This window comes from Falco peregrinus, chromosome 5, assembly GCF_023634155.1.
Source record: "Falco peregrinus isolate bFalPer1 chromosome 5, bFalPer1.pri, whole genome shotgun sequence".
Taxonomy (NCBI): Eukaryota; Metazoa; Chordata; class Aves; order Falconiformes; family Falconidae; genus Falco; species Falco peregrinus.
In genome coordinates, this window is record NC_073725.1 from 49,977,518 (window position 1) to 49,990,171 (window position 12,654).

Consider the following 12,654-nt stretch of genomic DNA (forward strand, 5'->3'; position numbering starts at 1 on the left):
AGATAATAGAGTAACACTTGCATCATACACTTGACAGAGCTGAAATAAAGTAATCATAACTGGAAGCCAAATATGCTTTCCTGACATATATTTCACCTACGTACTTTTCTCAGCTCTTAGATACCAGCAGGACACTATTATCCTAGAGTAGTGTTCCTTTTCTTTGACTTTATCTTTAAATATATATTGTAGCACCCTTGTCACTGTAATGTACTTCAGCAAGGTCTTAGGGTGACAGGAGGAGGAATAAAGGTATAAGAAAAATTTAGAACAAAAGACTGCAAGTAAGAAAACAGGGAGCGACGTAGTGATTACATGCTCACAACTGACGATCACAAGTTTTAATACTTTATATTTTAAAACACTGTAAATATTTACTTTTAGAATATTAGTTTTAAATATAAACCAAAGTTTTACTCATTCCTTTTTTATGAAGAAAATGTCTTTTTAAGCTCTGCTTACCTACTTTAAGAAGCAGACTTTGCAATTAACCCATCTCCATCATTATATCATTACCTGGGTTTTTTTTTTCGAAGCTTATGAAAATTTTGGAGTAAGTATAAATGGAAAAAATTGACTAAGGATTTGCTACAACAGTTTTAGAGCTGTGAAAAACTTTCTAAATAATTAGGGGTTATGAAATGTTTGCTGTAGGGCCAGAAAATTTACTGGGATTGGTACAGCAAGGAAAGGCAACACAATGGCTTCCCAGATAACACTACCCAAGCATGTACTTAAAAAGACAATGGCACTGATGCCCTAGGAGGAGTCATGCCGGGAGACTATAGGTCAGGAAGGCCATAAATGGGTAAGTGTCCCGGATTCCTACAGGAAGGTAGGATTTAACAGGGAGGGTCAGGGAGCCATGGCAGGCAAGCAAACAGATAATTCTTCCATAGAGGTCTCTCTAGCTCTGTGGCAGTCCTCCTGTGAGATGCGGTAAGCTAGGCATTTCAGTAACACATTATTACATTGTGTATATCTAAAAATATATATATATATATATACACTAAGATGTTTTGATTGTTACAAAATTGTGGTTGAAATTTTCCGATTGCTGTTTAAGTCCATTTGAGATTACTGAACCCTGCCAGCAAGAGCATGCTTGATGCCCCGGCCTGGTCTGAGCAGAAGGGCGGGCTGCAAGCAGGCTGAGCTGGCAGCTGAAGAGCAGAGTGTGCTCCAAGGGAGAAGCCCAAGGTACCCTCAGCAAGCAATGACCCACGTGGTGGTGGAAAGCACTAGTCAGTATGACATCCTACAAGGTAACATTTCTAAACCAGAGCACCAGCAAATATTTAATTTCCTTTTGTTTGGATGCAAAGTACTGAAGACACTAATACACAAGAGATGCTAAATCTATTCTTCTTCATCTTGAGTTACGCAAACACAAAAGGACAACGTAACTCATGAACCGCTGCCCATCCACGCTTGTGGGGGTGTCACAAAATTAGCAACAGAAAACATCCTCAAAGGTGTTTTTTTTAAAAAACATTTTTTCTTCTTCTTGTTTCTTTGTACTTCACTAGGGTACGTACGCATCAAACAAACATTCAAAGATAGTTGAAAATTAAAAATTAATTTTTCTTTGCAATCTGTGATCTTAAAAAACTGTAGGATGAAAACTTGTCTTTCATGTAATCATCTGATTCAAGCAGATCTTACAGAAACATCAGTCATCATGAGATGCCTGGTAGAATAATAAGTAACTGTTCCTTGGACATGGGGCTGTGTTTTATATCTTTTTATAAGAAGCATTTTTTTGAAACATACAAATGTGTTTTTCTGTTATCAAATTATCAGTGTAACCAACTACCATGACTCAGACCTCCAGCAGTCACGAGATATGCTTAGATTACAGAGATTTTACAAATGAAACAAACCACCAACCGCTAATGGAAAGCATCCCATCTTTAGCATTACCCCGACACCAAAAAAAGCAGAATGTGGCTGGGAAAGCTGTGCGCACAGGGCGCGCGGCACGCAGGGGCACACTGCACACCCCCCTTCCCCTACGGCCAGTTGTCTTTGACACCCTCAGCCTCACGGAGTTCTTAACAGCAACTTCTCAAAGGAGAATTCGTACGTTCCGTACAAAAATCTAAGAAGCACCGGTGCCAGCTCCCTGCCGGGGCTGCCGGCAGTGCCGAGCTGCGGGGCGGGCCGGGCGGCGCTCCCCAGGCCCAGCCCAGGGCCAGGCTGGGCACGGCCGGCGGCGGGCGGCAGCAGCGGCCCCTGCGGGCCCGGCCTGCGCCGCCCTGAGGGGAGCGCCCCGCGCCCCGCCGCCGCCGCGCCTGCCTCCGCGAACAACGCGCTCTGCGCTCCGCTCGGGTCAAAACGCTCCTCCGTGCGCGCAGGGCGACCGGGGCCGCTCCGAGCCGGGGGGTGGGCTCCCGCCAGCCCGTAGCCCCCTCCGCGCCCCGGGCGGCCCGAGGGCGGGCTCTGCCAGCGCTGCCTGCCGGGGCGGCCCGCTCCGCCGAGCCGGGCACCGGCGTCCCCCGGGAGCGGGTACGGCTACCGCCGGCTCTCTCGCAGCCCGCCCGGTGGGCGGTGTTACCGCCCCCTTGAACCGGAACCGGTTCGCGGGGGCCGCCCGGGGCGGCTGCTGCTGCTGCTGCTGCTGCTGCTGCGGCTGCCGCTGCCGCGGGGGCTGCGGCGCTGCCGCGTGGGTGCGTGCGTGGAGCGGGCGCGGCGGCCGCGCGGGGGCGGGGGAGGAGCGCGGCGGCCCCGCCGCCGGCGATGGGGCTGTGCCTCGGCGGGCCCTGCGCTGCCTGCCCGCGGAGGAGGGCTTAGCCTGCCGCAGCCCACGCCGGCGGGCCGCGCTGCGGGGCCGCCTCCGCGGATGAACCGCCGGGGGAACCCGCCGGCGAGCGCAGCCGCAGGGCGCCGCAGCAGCCGCCTCTTCCCCCGTCGCACCCCCTCGTCTCCGCCGCTGCCCATGGCTTCCCGCCGCCCCTGCTGACCGGCCGCCCCTCGCCTCCTCCCGGGCCGGGCCGGGGCCGGGCCGAGAAGATGGGGAACACCACCTCCTGCTGCGTCTCCTCCAGCCCCAAGCTGCGCAGGAATGCCCACTCCCGGCTGGAGTCCTACCGCCCCGAGGCCGAGCTGAGCCGGGAGGACACGGGCTGCAACCTGCAGCACATCAGCGACCGGGAGAACATCGACGGTGAGGGCGGGCGGCCGGCCCGGGGAGCCCCCGCTTCCCCTCCCCTCCCCGCGGCAGGGCCGGGCTCTGCCCCGAGCGGCTCCCCCGCGGGTGGGGCCGGCCCCGCCGCCTTGGCACCGCGCCCCTCCCGCCGCTGCGGCCTCGCTGGGTCCCCGTGGGGCTGGCGGGGCCGTGGCCCCAGAGCTGCCGCCTTCCCCGGGGAGCGGCGTGCGGGACCCTTCCCCGCCGGGAGGGCTGGGCGGCGGCCCCCGCCGCGTCCCCTGGCGAGGTGCAGGGGTTGGCGCGGGCCCGCGCCGCCAGCACGCTTCTCCCTGCAGGGCGGCGTGGAGGCCCGGCTGGCCCGGGCACAGCGCTGGGGGCTGGGACGGGGCCCGGGGGAGCTCCGCGTTCCGGCAGGGCCGGGCAGCGCCGTCGGGCGGGCGTCACCTGCCGGGCATGTCACCTGCCGGGCCGCTGCGGGGGTGGGCACGTAAAGGACAAACCCAGGCAGCAGTTAAACTGGGAGAAGTGTCTCCCATGACAACCTTCTTTTCCAGTGACTTTTTTCCTTCCCCCGTTGCTGTCACGGCGCGGCGCTGCTCCAGGGAGCCGTGGGCGCCTACTCGCCCGCTCTCGCCGCAGCGGTGCTCAGGCAGCCGCGTTCGGGGGCTCGGGGTGACGGAACGTGCGGCTGTTCTGGCTAACCAGAATGCAGCTTAGTCTGAAGGATGCGGCTTAATGTATACGTGTAATTTAGTTTTTGATTAGCTGAAGGATTTAGGTTTAAAATTTTGCTTGGTAAAAGGTCGGCTGTATCGTGCGTTAGTTTAGGTGAATTGCCTTTGCTAGAAAGCCAGGAAGAGGGACCTCGGTGCGCTTTGGTTCAACTTGCACCTATTTTTCATAGCTTACTCCATCGTGATTTTATTAGACTTTTACGTTAACTCAGTTTTTGATGCTGGCAAAGTTAGGAAGCCCGTGGGAGCCGATAGATTCCCTCTCTGGTTAAGATTATTTCTTTTAATGAGATACGTTCTGGAAATTTGAACGTTTTTCAGATGTCTTTGCTACATGCAGCTGAAAAATTGGAGTGTAACAGGATCAGGAGGTGGAAAAAAAATACATAATGGTCTGGTCTGAGAAAGCCAGGGAGATGAAAGAACCAATTGTTGATCTATGAATGATTAATTCTTCCAGCACCAGTGTTGCCCAGCATAGCAGCATGCAGCCCTCTCTGATGGTACCAATTTCTCCATCTATACCAACACAGTCTGCAGTAAAGTTTCTGGTCAGAGATGCATGGCTTTTGTGCCTTGTTCCTGATGTGGGGTTTTTTTCTGGATGGGAAGAAGGGCACAGGTGGAAATAGTAAATGCATGTGTGCCTGTTAAGATGTGCACGTAATGCAGATAAATTCCTGCATCTTAGTAGTTGTTTGCAAAAAAAATATAAGAATAATATTTTTATTGGTTAGTTGGCTCATTTGTTGGATCAAGGCATGTGTGTGCGCTGTTTCCCTTTTCCGTTAAACTGTGGCATGTGTCAAGCCTAGAGTTATGACCTGTTAGAACACGGAAAATAACTTGTTCTATTTATTCTTAAATTTTCCTGGTTTTGATCTGGGATTATTGTCAGTGCAATGCTGCATTTTCAAATGGGAAAGCTGTCTTTTAATTCCAAAAAAGAGCAAGCAGTTTTGGGTTTCCTTTTTATGGAGAGAGTCTGAGAAATAAGTTTTCACTGGGGTGACTGATGTACAGTAAATGTATGTTTGCACAAAACAACTGGAGATGCTTTGGGTAAAACAGCTTTTTGAAGTGTCCTTTGTTGCAGGTCTGTTAACCTTCATTGAAAATCTTTCGGTCAAAGATGACAGACTGATTACTAAATGTAATAAGATGGTAACTGTGTTTCTAAATTTCTGTTTCCTGTTAGACTAGCTATTATGTTTTTGTTGTTAGGTTGTTTGAAGTTGTATGGCATACAAATGTTTACAGATGGGATAGTGGGGTGGGAAAAACCCTTTACAACAGAGAACTCTTTAACAATATTTTTACCATTTTACAATTATGTTCAATGAAAGAACAATAGTCTGGTTATCTGTGTCGTGAAGAGAAAATGCTGGATGTTGATTCTTCAGTGTTCCTACAAGTCATAAAGTGTTTCCAAGAGTTTCTCAAATTGGTGGCGTTGCTAAATGTGCTTATTAATTTATTAATTTCAAAAACCCCAAACAAACACTAAGCGATGACAGACTGATGTACTGAAAGGCAACTTTTTTGACACTTCAGACTTAAGTTTCTCATCATTCTTCAAGAGAGAGCCCTTCCATCAGGCTCAGTACACGTGGCTGTGACAGGCTCTTGAAGTGCAGATTCGTGTCCCTAGTTATGAGTGGTGCTTATGGGGACTGTGGCAAATCATGACATAATAGTGTCTGAGCTAGTATGTTTCATGTGCAAGTGGCTTTCATGGTCATATTCATGGAAATGCGTGAAGTGTTTTATCTTTTTATAGTGAGTAAAGCTGCTTGAATAAAATAAGAACTTTTGGAACCTTTAAACCAACTGTGGGCTGTTTAAGCTTTTAAAAGAAATGAGTGGTTTTCACTGTTACAGGCCCTGTTCCTGGCAGTATGAAAAGGTGACAGAAAAAGAGTGGAACTGTTTTACATTTGTCAGCCTTATGTACTTCATAAAGAAATACTTGTCAATATTGGCCTTCAAGATCACGCCTTTGAATTGTCTTCTGTAATTCAAGTACAATAGCCAGTCCAGTAGCGGTTTTTCAAAGAATGGTTGGAAGAATTCTGCTTCAGTAGGAGTGGGTTTTACAGCAAGATTTTACCTCTGTCTCTGGTACCTTGTCAGAAAATCTCAATTTCTGTAATATTTCACAACTGTTCATGAAGTGGTGTCTGAAACAGGAGGGAATTTTGAATGAGGTTTGATTAGGAGGAATTTATCAAATCACATATTCTGGAGAATGATAAAGGTGAATTTCTTTCTTTCTCATTTTTTTGCTTCTAAAATTTCTGAGAAGATAATGGCCTTCTATAAAAATCCACACGTGCAAAATTGCCTTTATGCATATTGTGCAGTCACCAGAATGCTTCCCCCTCCCCTTAATTTTTTTGTTTGTACAGGCTCATGGTAATGAAGAACACCTAACAGATTTTTACTTCTGGGTTTTGTTTTTTTTTTTGAGAAAGAGCAAGAGGGTATTTGTAATATACAGAGGTTACCGTCTATTTTTGATGATTTATTGCTAAGTGCTTCACTTATAAAAATCTGAGAAAATTATGGCAGCGGATCCAAGACTTGCAGATTCCTAGCTCTATCAGTTTGCCATCAAGACATTTTTTTTACATAAGTTAATGATAACAATAAGTAAAACTGGTAGAAACCTTTATGTATGATATTCTGTATCTTGTTTGCATATAATTTTTTGTATGTGCAAGCTGTGTAAGCATCTTGTTGTATGCATTATTTAAATCCTGGCTAGCTGGACTGACTGTAGTCTAGACTGCGCTTAACTCTTTACATCAGTAGGTCACACAGTCAGACCCACTGTTGGTTCAACTTGTGAAAAAGCAACGTGTGCTTATGTGGTCAAATATGGCTTCTCTGTTTGAAGCATGGTTTCTGTAGTAAGCTTTTCAAGTATGGAGCTGTAGGGAGAGGGCAAAGGGGATGTCTTATGACAAGTATGATGGCATGAAGCAAAGCTGATACTCTGTAATGAAATTGGCCAAGAGGCTGTTCTTGAAATAGAGACTAGATGGAGAGTTCCTAGGCTGTGTCTGACTGTGCCCCCCCTGCAAAAATCAGATTTAGTTTATTTCTACCTCTTTGTAAACTCCTGCTAAGTCACTAGGTCGTTTTTCATTGCTAGCTCAGATAATGTCATACTGTGCAACTGTGCATCACTGATAAACCTCTTCGGGCCTTTTCATGATGGGCCAATCCTTAATTTTTTTGCTGCGTAATATACAGGCTCTTAAGAATGGATGGCCTCTTAAAAAGCCATTTATTTATTAATTTACATATTTTTTTTTCTCTACCTTCTTGAAACTGGCATATGGGAGTCTCTGAAATGAGATTAGTTAGTATTTGTGTGGCTCTGTCTACTGGGATTTATAAGACTTGTGAGATTTTAGCAAAATACAGGAAAGTTGTAAAATGTCTGCCCCATATACCTAATGAAATTTTGCTGAAATGGGATATTGGTGTTTTCAAGAGTGGGGGCATGATGGGTTGCGTGTTGTAAAGGCACTGACCTACATTCACAGAAGTCAAGATAAAAGCACTTCAGAAGCAAATTAAAGATCTAATATGTTGCATACACATTCCTGCTAATACCTGGGTTGTGAAAGAATAGACCTTCTTAAAAAAAAAAAATTATCTTGTAGAAAAACCTTTTTCAAAAATTTTCTTGTTCCCTATGCCAGAATTGCAACACAGAGGTGATCTCTATGCTTTTCAGCACTGTTGGTCGCGTTGCCTATCTAAGCGTTTGTCAGAGGTCATGTATTGAGGTACCACTGCAGCCTTGTGCCTCAAAAAATTAAAAATAGAGCCTGCTCTGGCCTACATTGCTGAACTTAGCCCTGTACTGCATGCTGCTAGTGATGCATACCTCACAGCTTGGGTTTTTTTCTTCCACTATCAGCTTTGTGTTTATGCTGTGCTATGCCCCGCTTCTCCTAAGCGGCATGGTCGTGTTGTACAAAGCCTCACTTTCACATTGTTCACATCAAATCACTAAATTTACACCTTTTATAAAGTCAGTATTTTCAAATTTAGCTATAGAAGCTTTCAGATGCTGGCTTAGCACGCTTAGACTAATCATATTGGAACTTATTTCAAACAAATTTTATTAGCGCACTGCCATCTGATTAACATTTTCTTTGAAAGCGAGTTACACAAGATCAGCAATCTTGGCTGACTAAATTGGTACTTGAAGCAGAATGACAAGACTTAAAATTATAGGTCTCTGAAAATGGAAGGACTGCTGTATTTTGAGGTGGTCCCCTCTGTGTCCCCCCCCCTTTGATTTTACATGTAATGTATTTAAAAGAAGTGAAAACCTCTCTACTGTGTGGCCATAGCTGTTTTACCTCATTTGATGGGTTTACTGAAGGTTTTTCAGACTTTCAGGGTGTGCTTACTGCATCTTCAGGCCTTGTTCAAGGTCAGACAGTACAAAAAGGAGCCCTATAGTTGAGCACTTGAGTGGTGGCACACCATTTTCTGAAACATGTGAGATGCTGTTTGCTGCAACTTACTGACACTGTGAATGCCTTTTTCTAAGCTGCTCTCTGTAATGTGTCATAATGTTGGAAGGGGAGTAAGTGAGCAGTGCCCAGCGCTACCTAACAGCTGTCCTTGTCCTGCCAGCCAGCTGCAGGCATAAATATCTTAAGTGTTCGATTTCTTTGCAAGAATATGAAATACACTTTACGAACTGAACACATAAACAATGTGTAGCTTTTCTCTGAGCTTTCTATGCAGAAATGAGTCAGCGTTACTTTTGCTTCTTTACTTTTCCTTTGAACTTGGATAAATAGAGCTTTTAAAATCTATTTATTTTCTATGTGCGTTCTGACATATGGAGTGATCTTTTTTACTTCATCCTGCAGGATATTTAATATATGTGCCACACATCTCTGAAATGTATGTGAAAAGCTAAGTAAATGTTAATAAACTTTTTACATTTAGCAATTTGTTATTTAGATAGAATACTCCCAGTGGTATGCTTAGGTGGTACCTCCACTAGAGTAGTTTCTGCTTCCTACATATCTTCTGTAACAGTTTTGTCTCCTTACAATCCAACTTTAAAAGCAAATATTCCAGGATTGCTGAAATGGACTGTTGGGATTTTCATGTTTCCCAAGCTGAAACTTTTTGCCAAAGTTGACCAGAGTTCAGAGATGGTTTTCTTGAGCTCAGCTGAAACTACTTTTGTTGCTAATAGTGTAGACCCCGTATGTTACTGTAGCCCATCTCCCAGGCAATTCAGTTTGAACATCATTAGCTCATGAGCTTCTTCTGGGAGGACTAGCTTACATTTAGAGCACTCATTAGCCTGAACTGGGTGGAGAAAGAATTTACAAGCAGCAGCATTGTCCTGAAGAGTAGCCCTTAGCCTAGTATAGAAGCTGGCCAGGGGGCTCTGATTGGCATTAATAGGAAATTACTAGTGAAAGCTGGCTGGAGAATTTGCATTAAATCTCTGTTTCCCCCCTTTTTGTTTTGGTTTTTTCCTTTCTCATCATGCTTTTAACATTTTGGGCCTGCAAACTGTAAAGGATTTATTAGACCAACTACCATTCAGCTAAGACAGATTTCTCAGATCAGAACATACATTTTCCATTAACTGGTGTTATTTACTTCTCCCTTTATGTCCCTGCAAACTATTCTATTTCGGTTAAGTCAGGCTACTGTTGTAACTGTTCTACTGAAATACCTTTGCCGTCATAGGTGCGGTTTGCACTGCAAAAGCTGTGCTCCTGTCCTAGCCTATAGCTTATGACAGTTTGGACAAAATGTATCAATAAAAGCAATGGTGTTTTTTTTTTTTTTTTTACTGCCTTTACTTTATTGCTATCTTTGGTATAAAAACATTGCAGAAAATTGTATTATGTGAATCCTAAGACAAGTTTGTGGAACAGAGCTATTCCTAGGATTAAAAGTGAATTGTCATCCATTTCACATAACGTTTCTGACACTTCTCCAATGTGACTCTTAAGGGGGAAGATATCTGCGCTGGTACCTGTGTAATAGCCTTCTCTTTGCAAGAAGGGTCAGCCTTCAACTAGTCATTCATAATTTTCTTTAAAAAAAAATCCCACCCAACTTTAGTTAAAAAAATTGTGTCTCAGACTTCTTGCTTGCTTGTTTTTGTGTCCCCAAAATGATTCTTAGACACCTGTGGCTGAGATCCAGAAGATACCAGATTGGAAGTGAATAGGTTTTCTTTCAATAGTATTGAAACCAGTATGAGACCGTGTTGAAATTTTAAAAGCTTCTTATCTTTGCTGTATTGGTATTTCATTAAGTGTGGGAATTGATGAGTTATTCCTGAATCCAAAAGTTGGATTGTAAGGAGGCAAAACAGAAACAAACAGATGATACAGAGGAAGTGTGAACTGCTCCAGGTTTTTGTAAAGCCAGGCTACCCAAAATGTCATGATAAGGTGCATTGTTATTAAATGAAGGTGTCAGACTGGTGGTACAGGGATCCTTTTCTAGATTTGGAGCAAAATTAGCAAGTTATTGGCATGCTTAAATTTTTTTCTGGTGTGCAGTTTACCCCTGCATATTAGTGTTCTGGGAAATGGTACCTTTTTGTAGCTGTGGCATTATTTGTGCTATGACGTTTTACTGAATGCTTCCAGCTGATAAAGAAACTTAGGACCATCTTTGTTCCTGGAAAGAATGCATTGATTTCAGATATTGAAAGACAGGAGAAAGAAGTTATACTTGATCAGCAAAGATTTTTTGAAATACTGGCCTACATTTTCTCACTTCTGTGCAGACTCTCTAAGGAGGGGGTAATTTAGGAGTTGTGAGTATATGTGAGGTTGTGTATGTGAAGTGACTGGCACTAGTTACGCATCTGTGCTTGTAGTTGTTTTGGTGGTGTTTTTTTTTTTAGTATTATCAGTAGTTCTGTTTTACACCTAAATATACTGTGGTTTCTTAATCCTTTTTTCTGACCTTCCTAAGGAAGGAGATTGCGTTGATCCGAGTTCCAAAATTTGGGAACTGTAACTGGTGTTCAGCAAGGCAGGACATGCTTCCCTGCTGTGGCTGAAAGAAACTTTCTGGCTGTGGTCAGTGAGCTTTGCGAGCAGTAATTACATCTCTGAAGTACTTTGTGAGCTGTGTTATTCTGTAAAATGATGCAAGTGATGTAAAGACCTTGAAGAAAGCCTTTCAGCATTTGAAATTAATTAGACCTGTTGATTCCTAGGCTGATGTTCAGAGTTTTAGACCTCATCTGATTTTCCAGCTTGAAAAAAAAGGTGTCTGTGTTACACAGTCATATATAAAGTTTACATTCAGTAGCTGTAGTTTCTAATTTGGTATGTGTCCCTGACTTCCTTCTCCTCAAAGAATGCTGTTAAAATAACCCATGTGAAATACAAGTTAGAAAAAGTTAAGATCAAGAACATGCAGACAATCCTAATAGAAATAGTTATTTCTAGGCTGTTGGTTGGTTTGCTTATTATAGAATTGCAGTCTCCTGTGTGTCCGGGAGATTGTATCACAGCTGTTAGGAATCAGGATCTTTATAATCTGTTCTGATAACTGTTTGTTTTGTTTGGAGGAGTTCAAAGGGCTCGTTTTGGTTTAATTAATTAAGTTTATGGAACTATGTAACTGAAAATAACAGAGATAAAATTCATAATGGTAGGTCCGGTTATTGCAGAATGTTTTGCTGAACTGTTCAGTGCATTATTCTGCTGTGTATGTACTTAGGAAAAAAACAGTTTCAGATCTTTTTAGAAAGAATTTTATTTCTAGTTGCTAACATAGTTTCAACCACAGCTATAGGCAGGATCTTCAATTTATTGGATCCCCAAACTTGGTAAAGTCTGTTGAGGATGATCTTACTTCAATTTCAAATTAATCTGCCCTATTCGCTATCCCTATTATAATAGGGAGTGTAATTAACCTCTTGACATAGTTGTTCATATATATGGTTTAAAATTCTAGTGTTTTGACTATTATATAGTAATAGATTTATTTGCATTTGGAGTGAACAGTTCCTGAAAGGGGATTCTGAAATGAGTATATGTGAGCTTTCTTCTGATCAGTATTTTGATATTTCTTGCTGGTCATACGTAGTAAATCTGAAGTTCAGATGTTAAACATCAAGATGAAATCCAGCTTCATGAGTGAATACCATCTTTTGCATATGTGTCATATGCAAGTCCCCCCTCTTGCTCCCTATGAATGCATAGCTCTCGGTGATACTTGCGAGGCTTTTTGTTGTGACTATTCCTACCTGGCAGAAATCTGTATGGATTTTATTCAGTCAGTCAGTGGAGGTGGAAAGGGAGTGAACAGTTTGGAAGTGAAATTTTGTTTTAAGCTTTCAAGTCATGCTTCCTGCGGCTAAATGTCCTCCTTCCTTTTAGGATAATTAATTTGGGATGGTAAGTGTCTAGTATATTGCATCGGCAATATACAGTTATCCTCTCTGTGTCAGACAGAAATTGGTATTTTAATTTTGCAAAGGGGTGTGTGTACTTTTTCAAGAGTTTAGGTAGGAGGATTCCTGTAACTGAGATAGTCCTAGAGATCCAATCGTGTTAAAAATAATATGCAGTAGGAGGGATTTAACTGGTGGTCTTGTGGAGAAAACCAAAGTAATACCACCTTTGAACGCTAAGGCAAACGAAAAATATCGTTTAAAATTCCGTATATAAGCAGTGATGTAAATTCTACATCTAGGAACTTGTTTCCCCTTGGCAAAATGGATATTTAAGTGAAAGGGAC

At 43.6% G+C, this 12,654-nt stretch overlaps 1 protein-coding gene across 2 annotated transcripts in view; it reads left to right on the plus strand.

Annotated features, from left to right (window-relative positions):
* The first annotated feature begins 2,300 nt into the window (after positions 1–2,300).
* CCNY (cyclin Y) overlaps positions 2,301–12,654 on the plus strand; it is a 129,325-nt gene continuing 118,971 nt past the window's right edge. The window contains exon 1 of one of the 2 annotated variants that reach the window (XM_055805147.1): positions 2,301–3,166. In XM_055805147.1, the coding sequence (XP_055661122.1) occupies positions 3,013–3,166 (154 nt within the window). In that variant the 5' untranslated portion in view covers positions 2,301–3,012. The remainder of the gene's footprint in view (positions 3,167–12,654) is intronic. The other variant, XM_055805153.1, reaches the window with a different exon arrangement.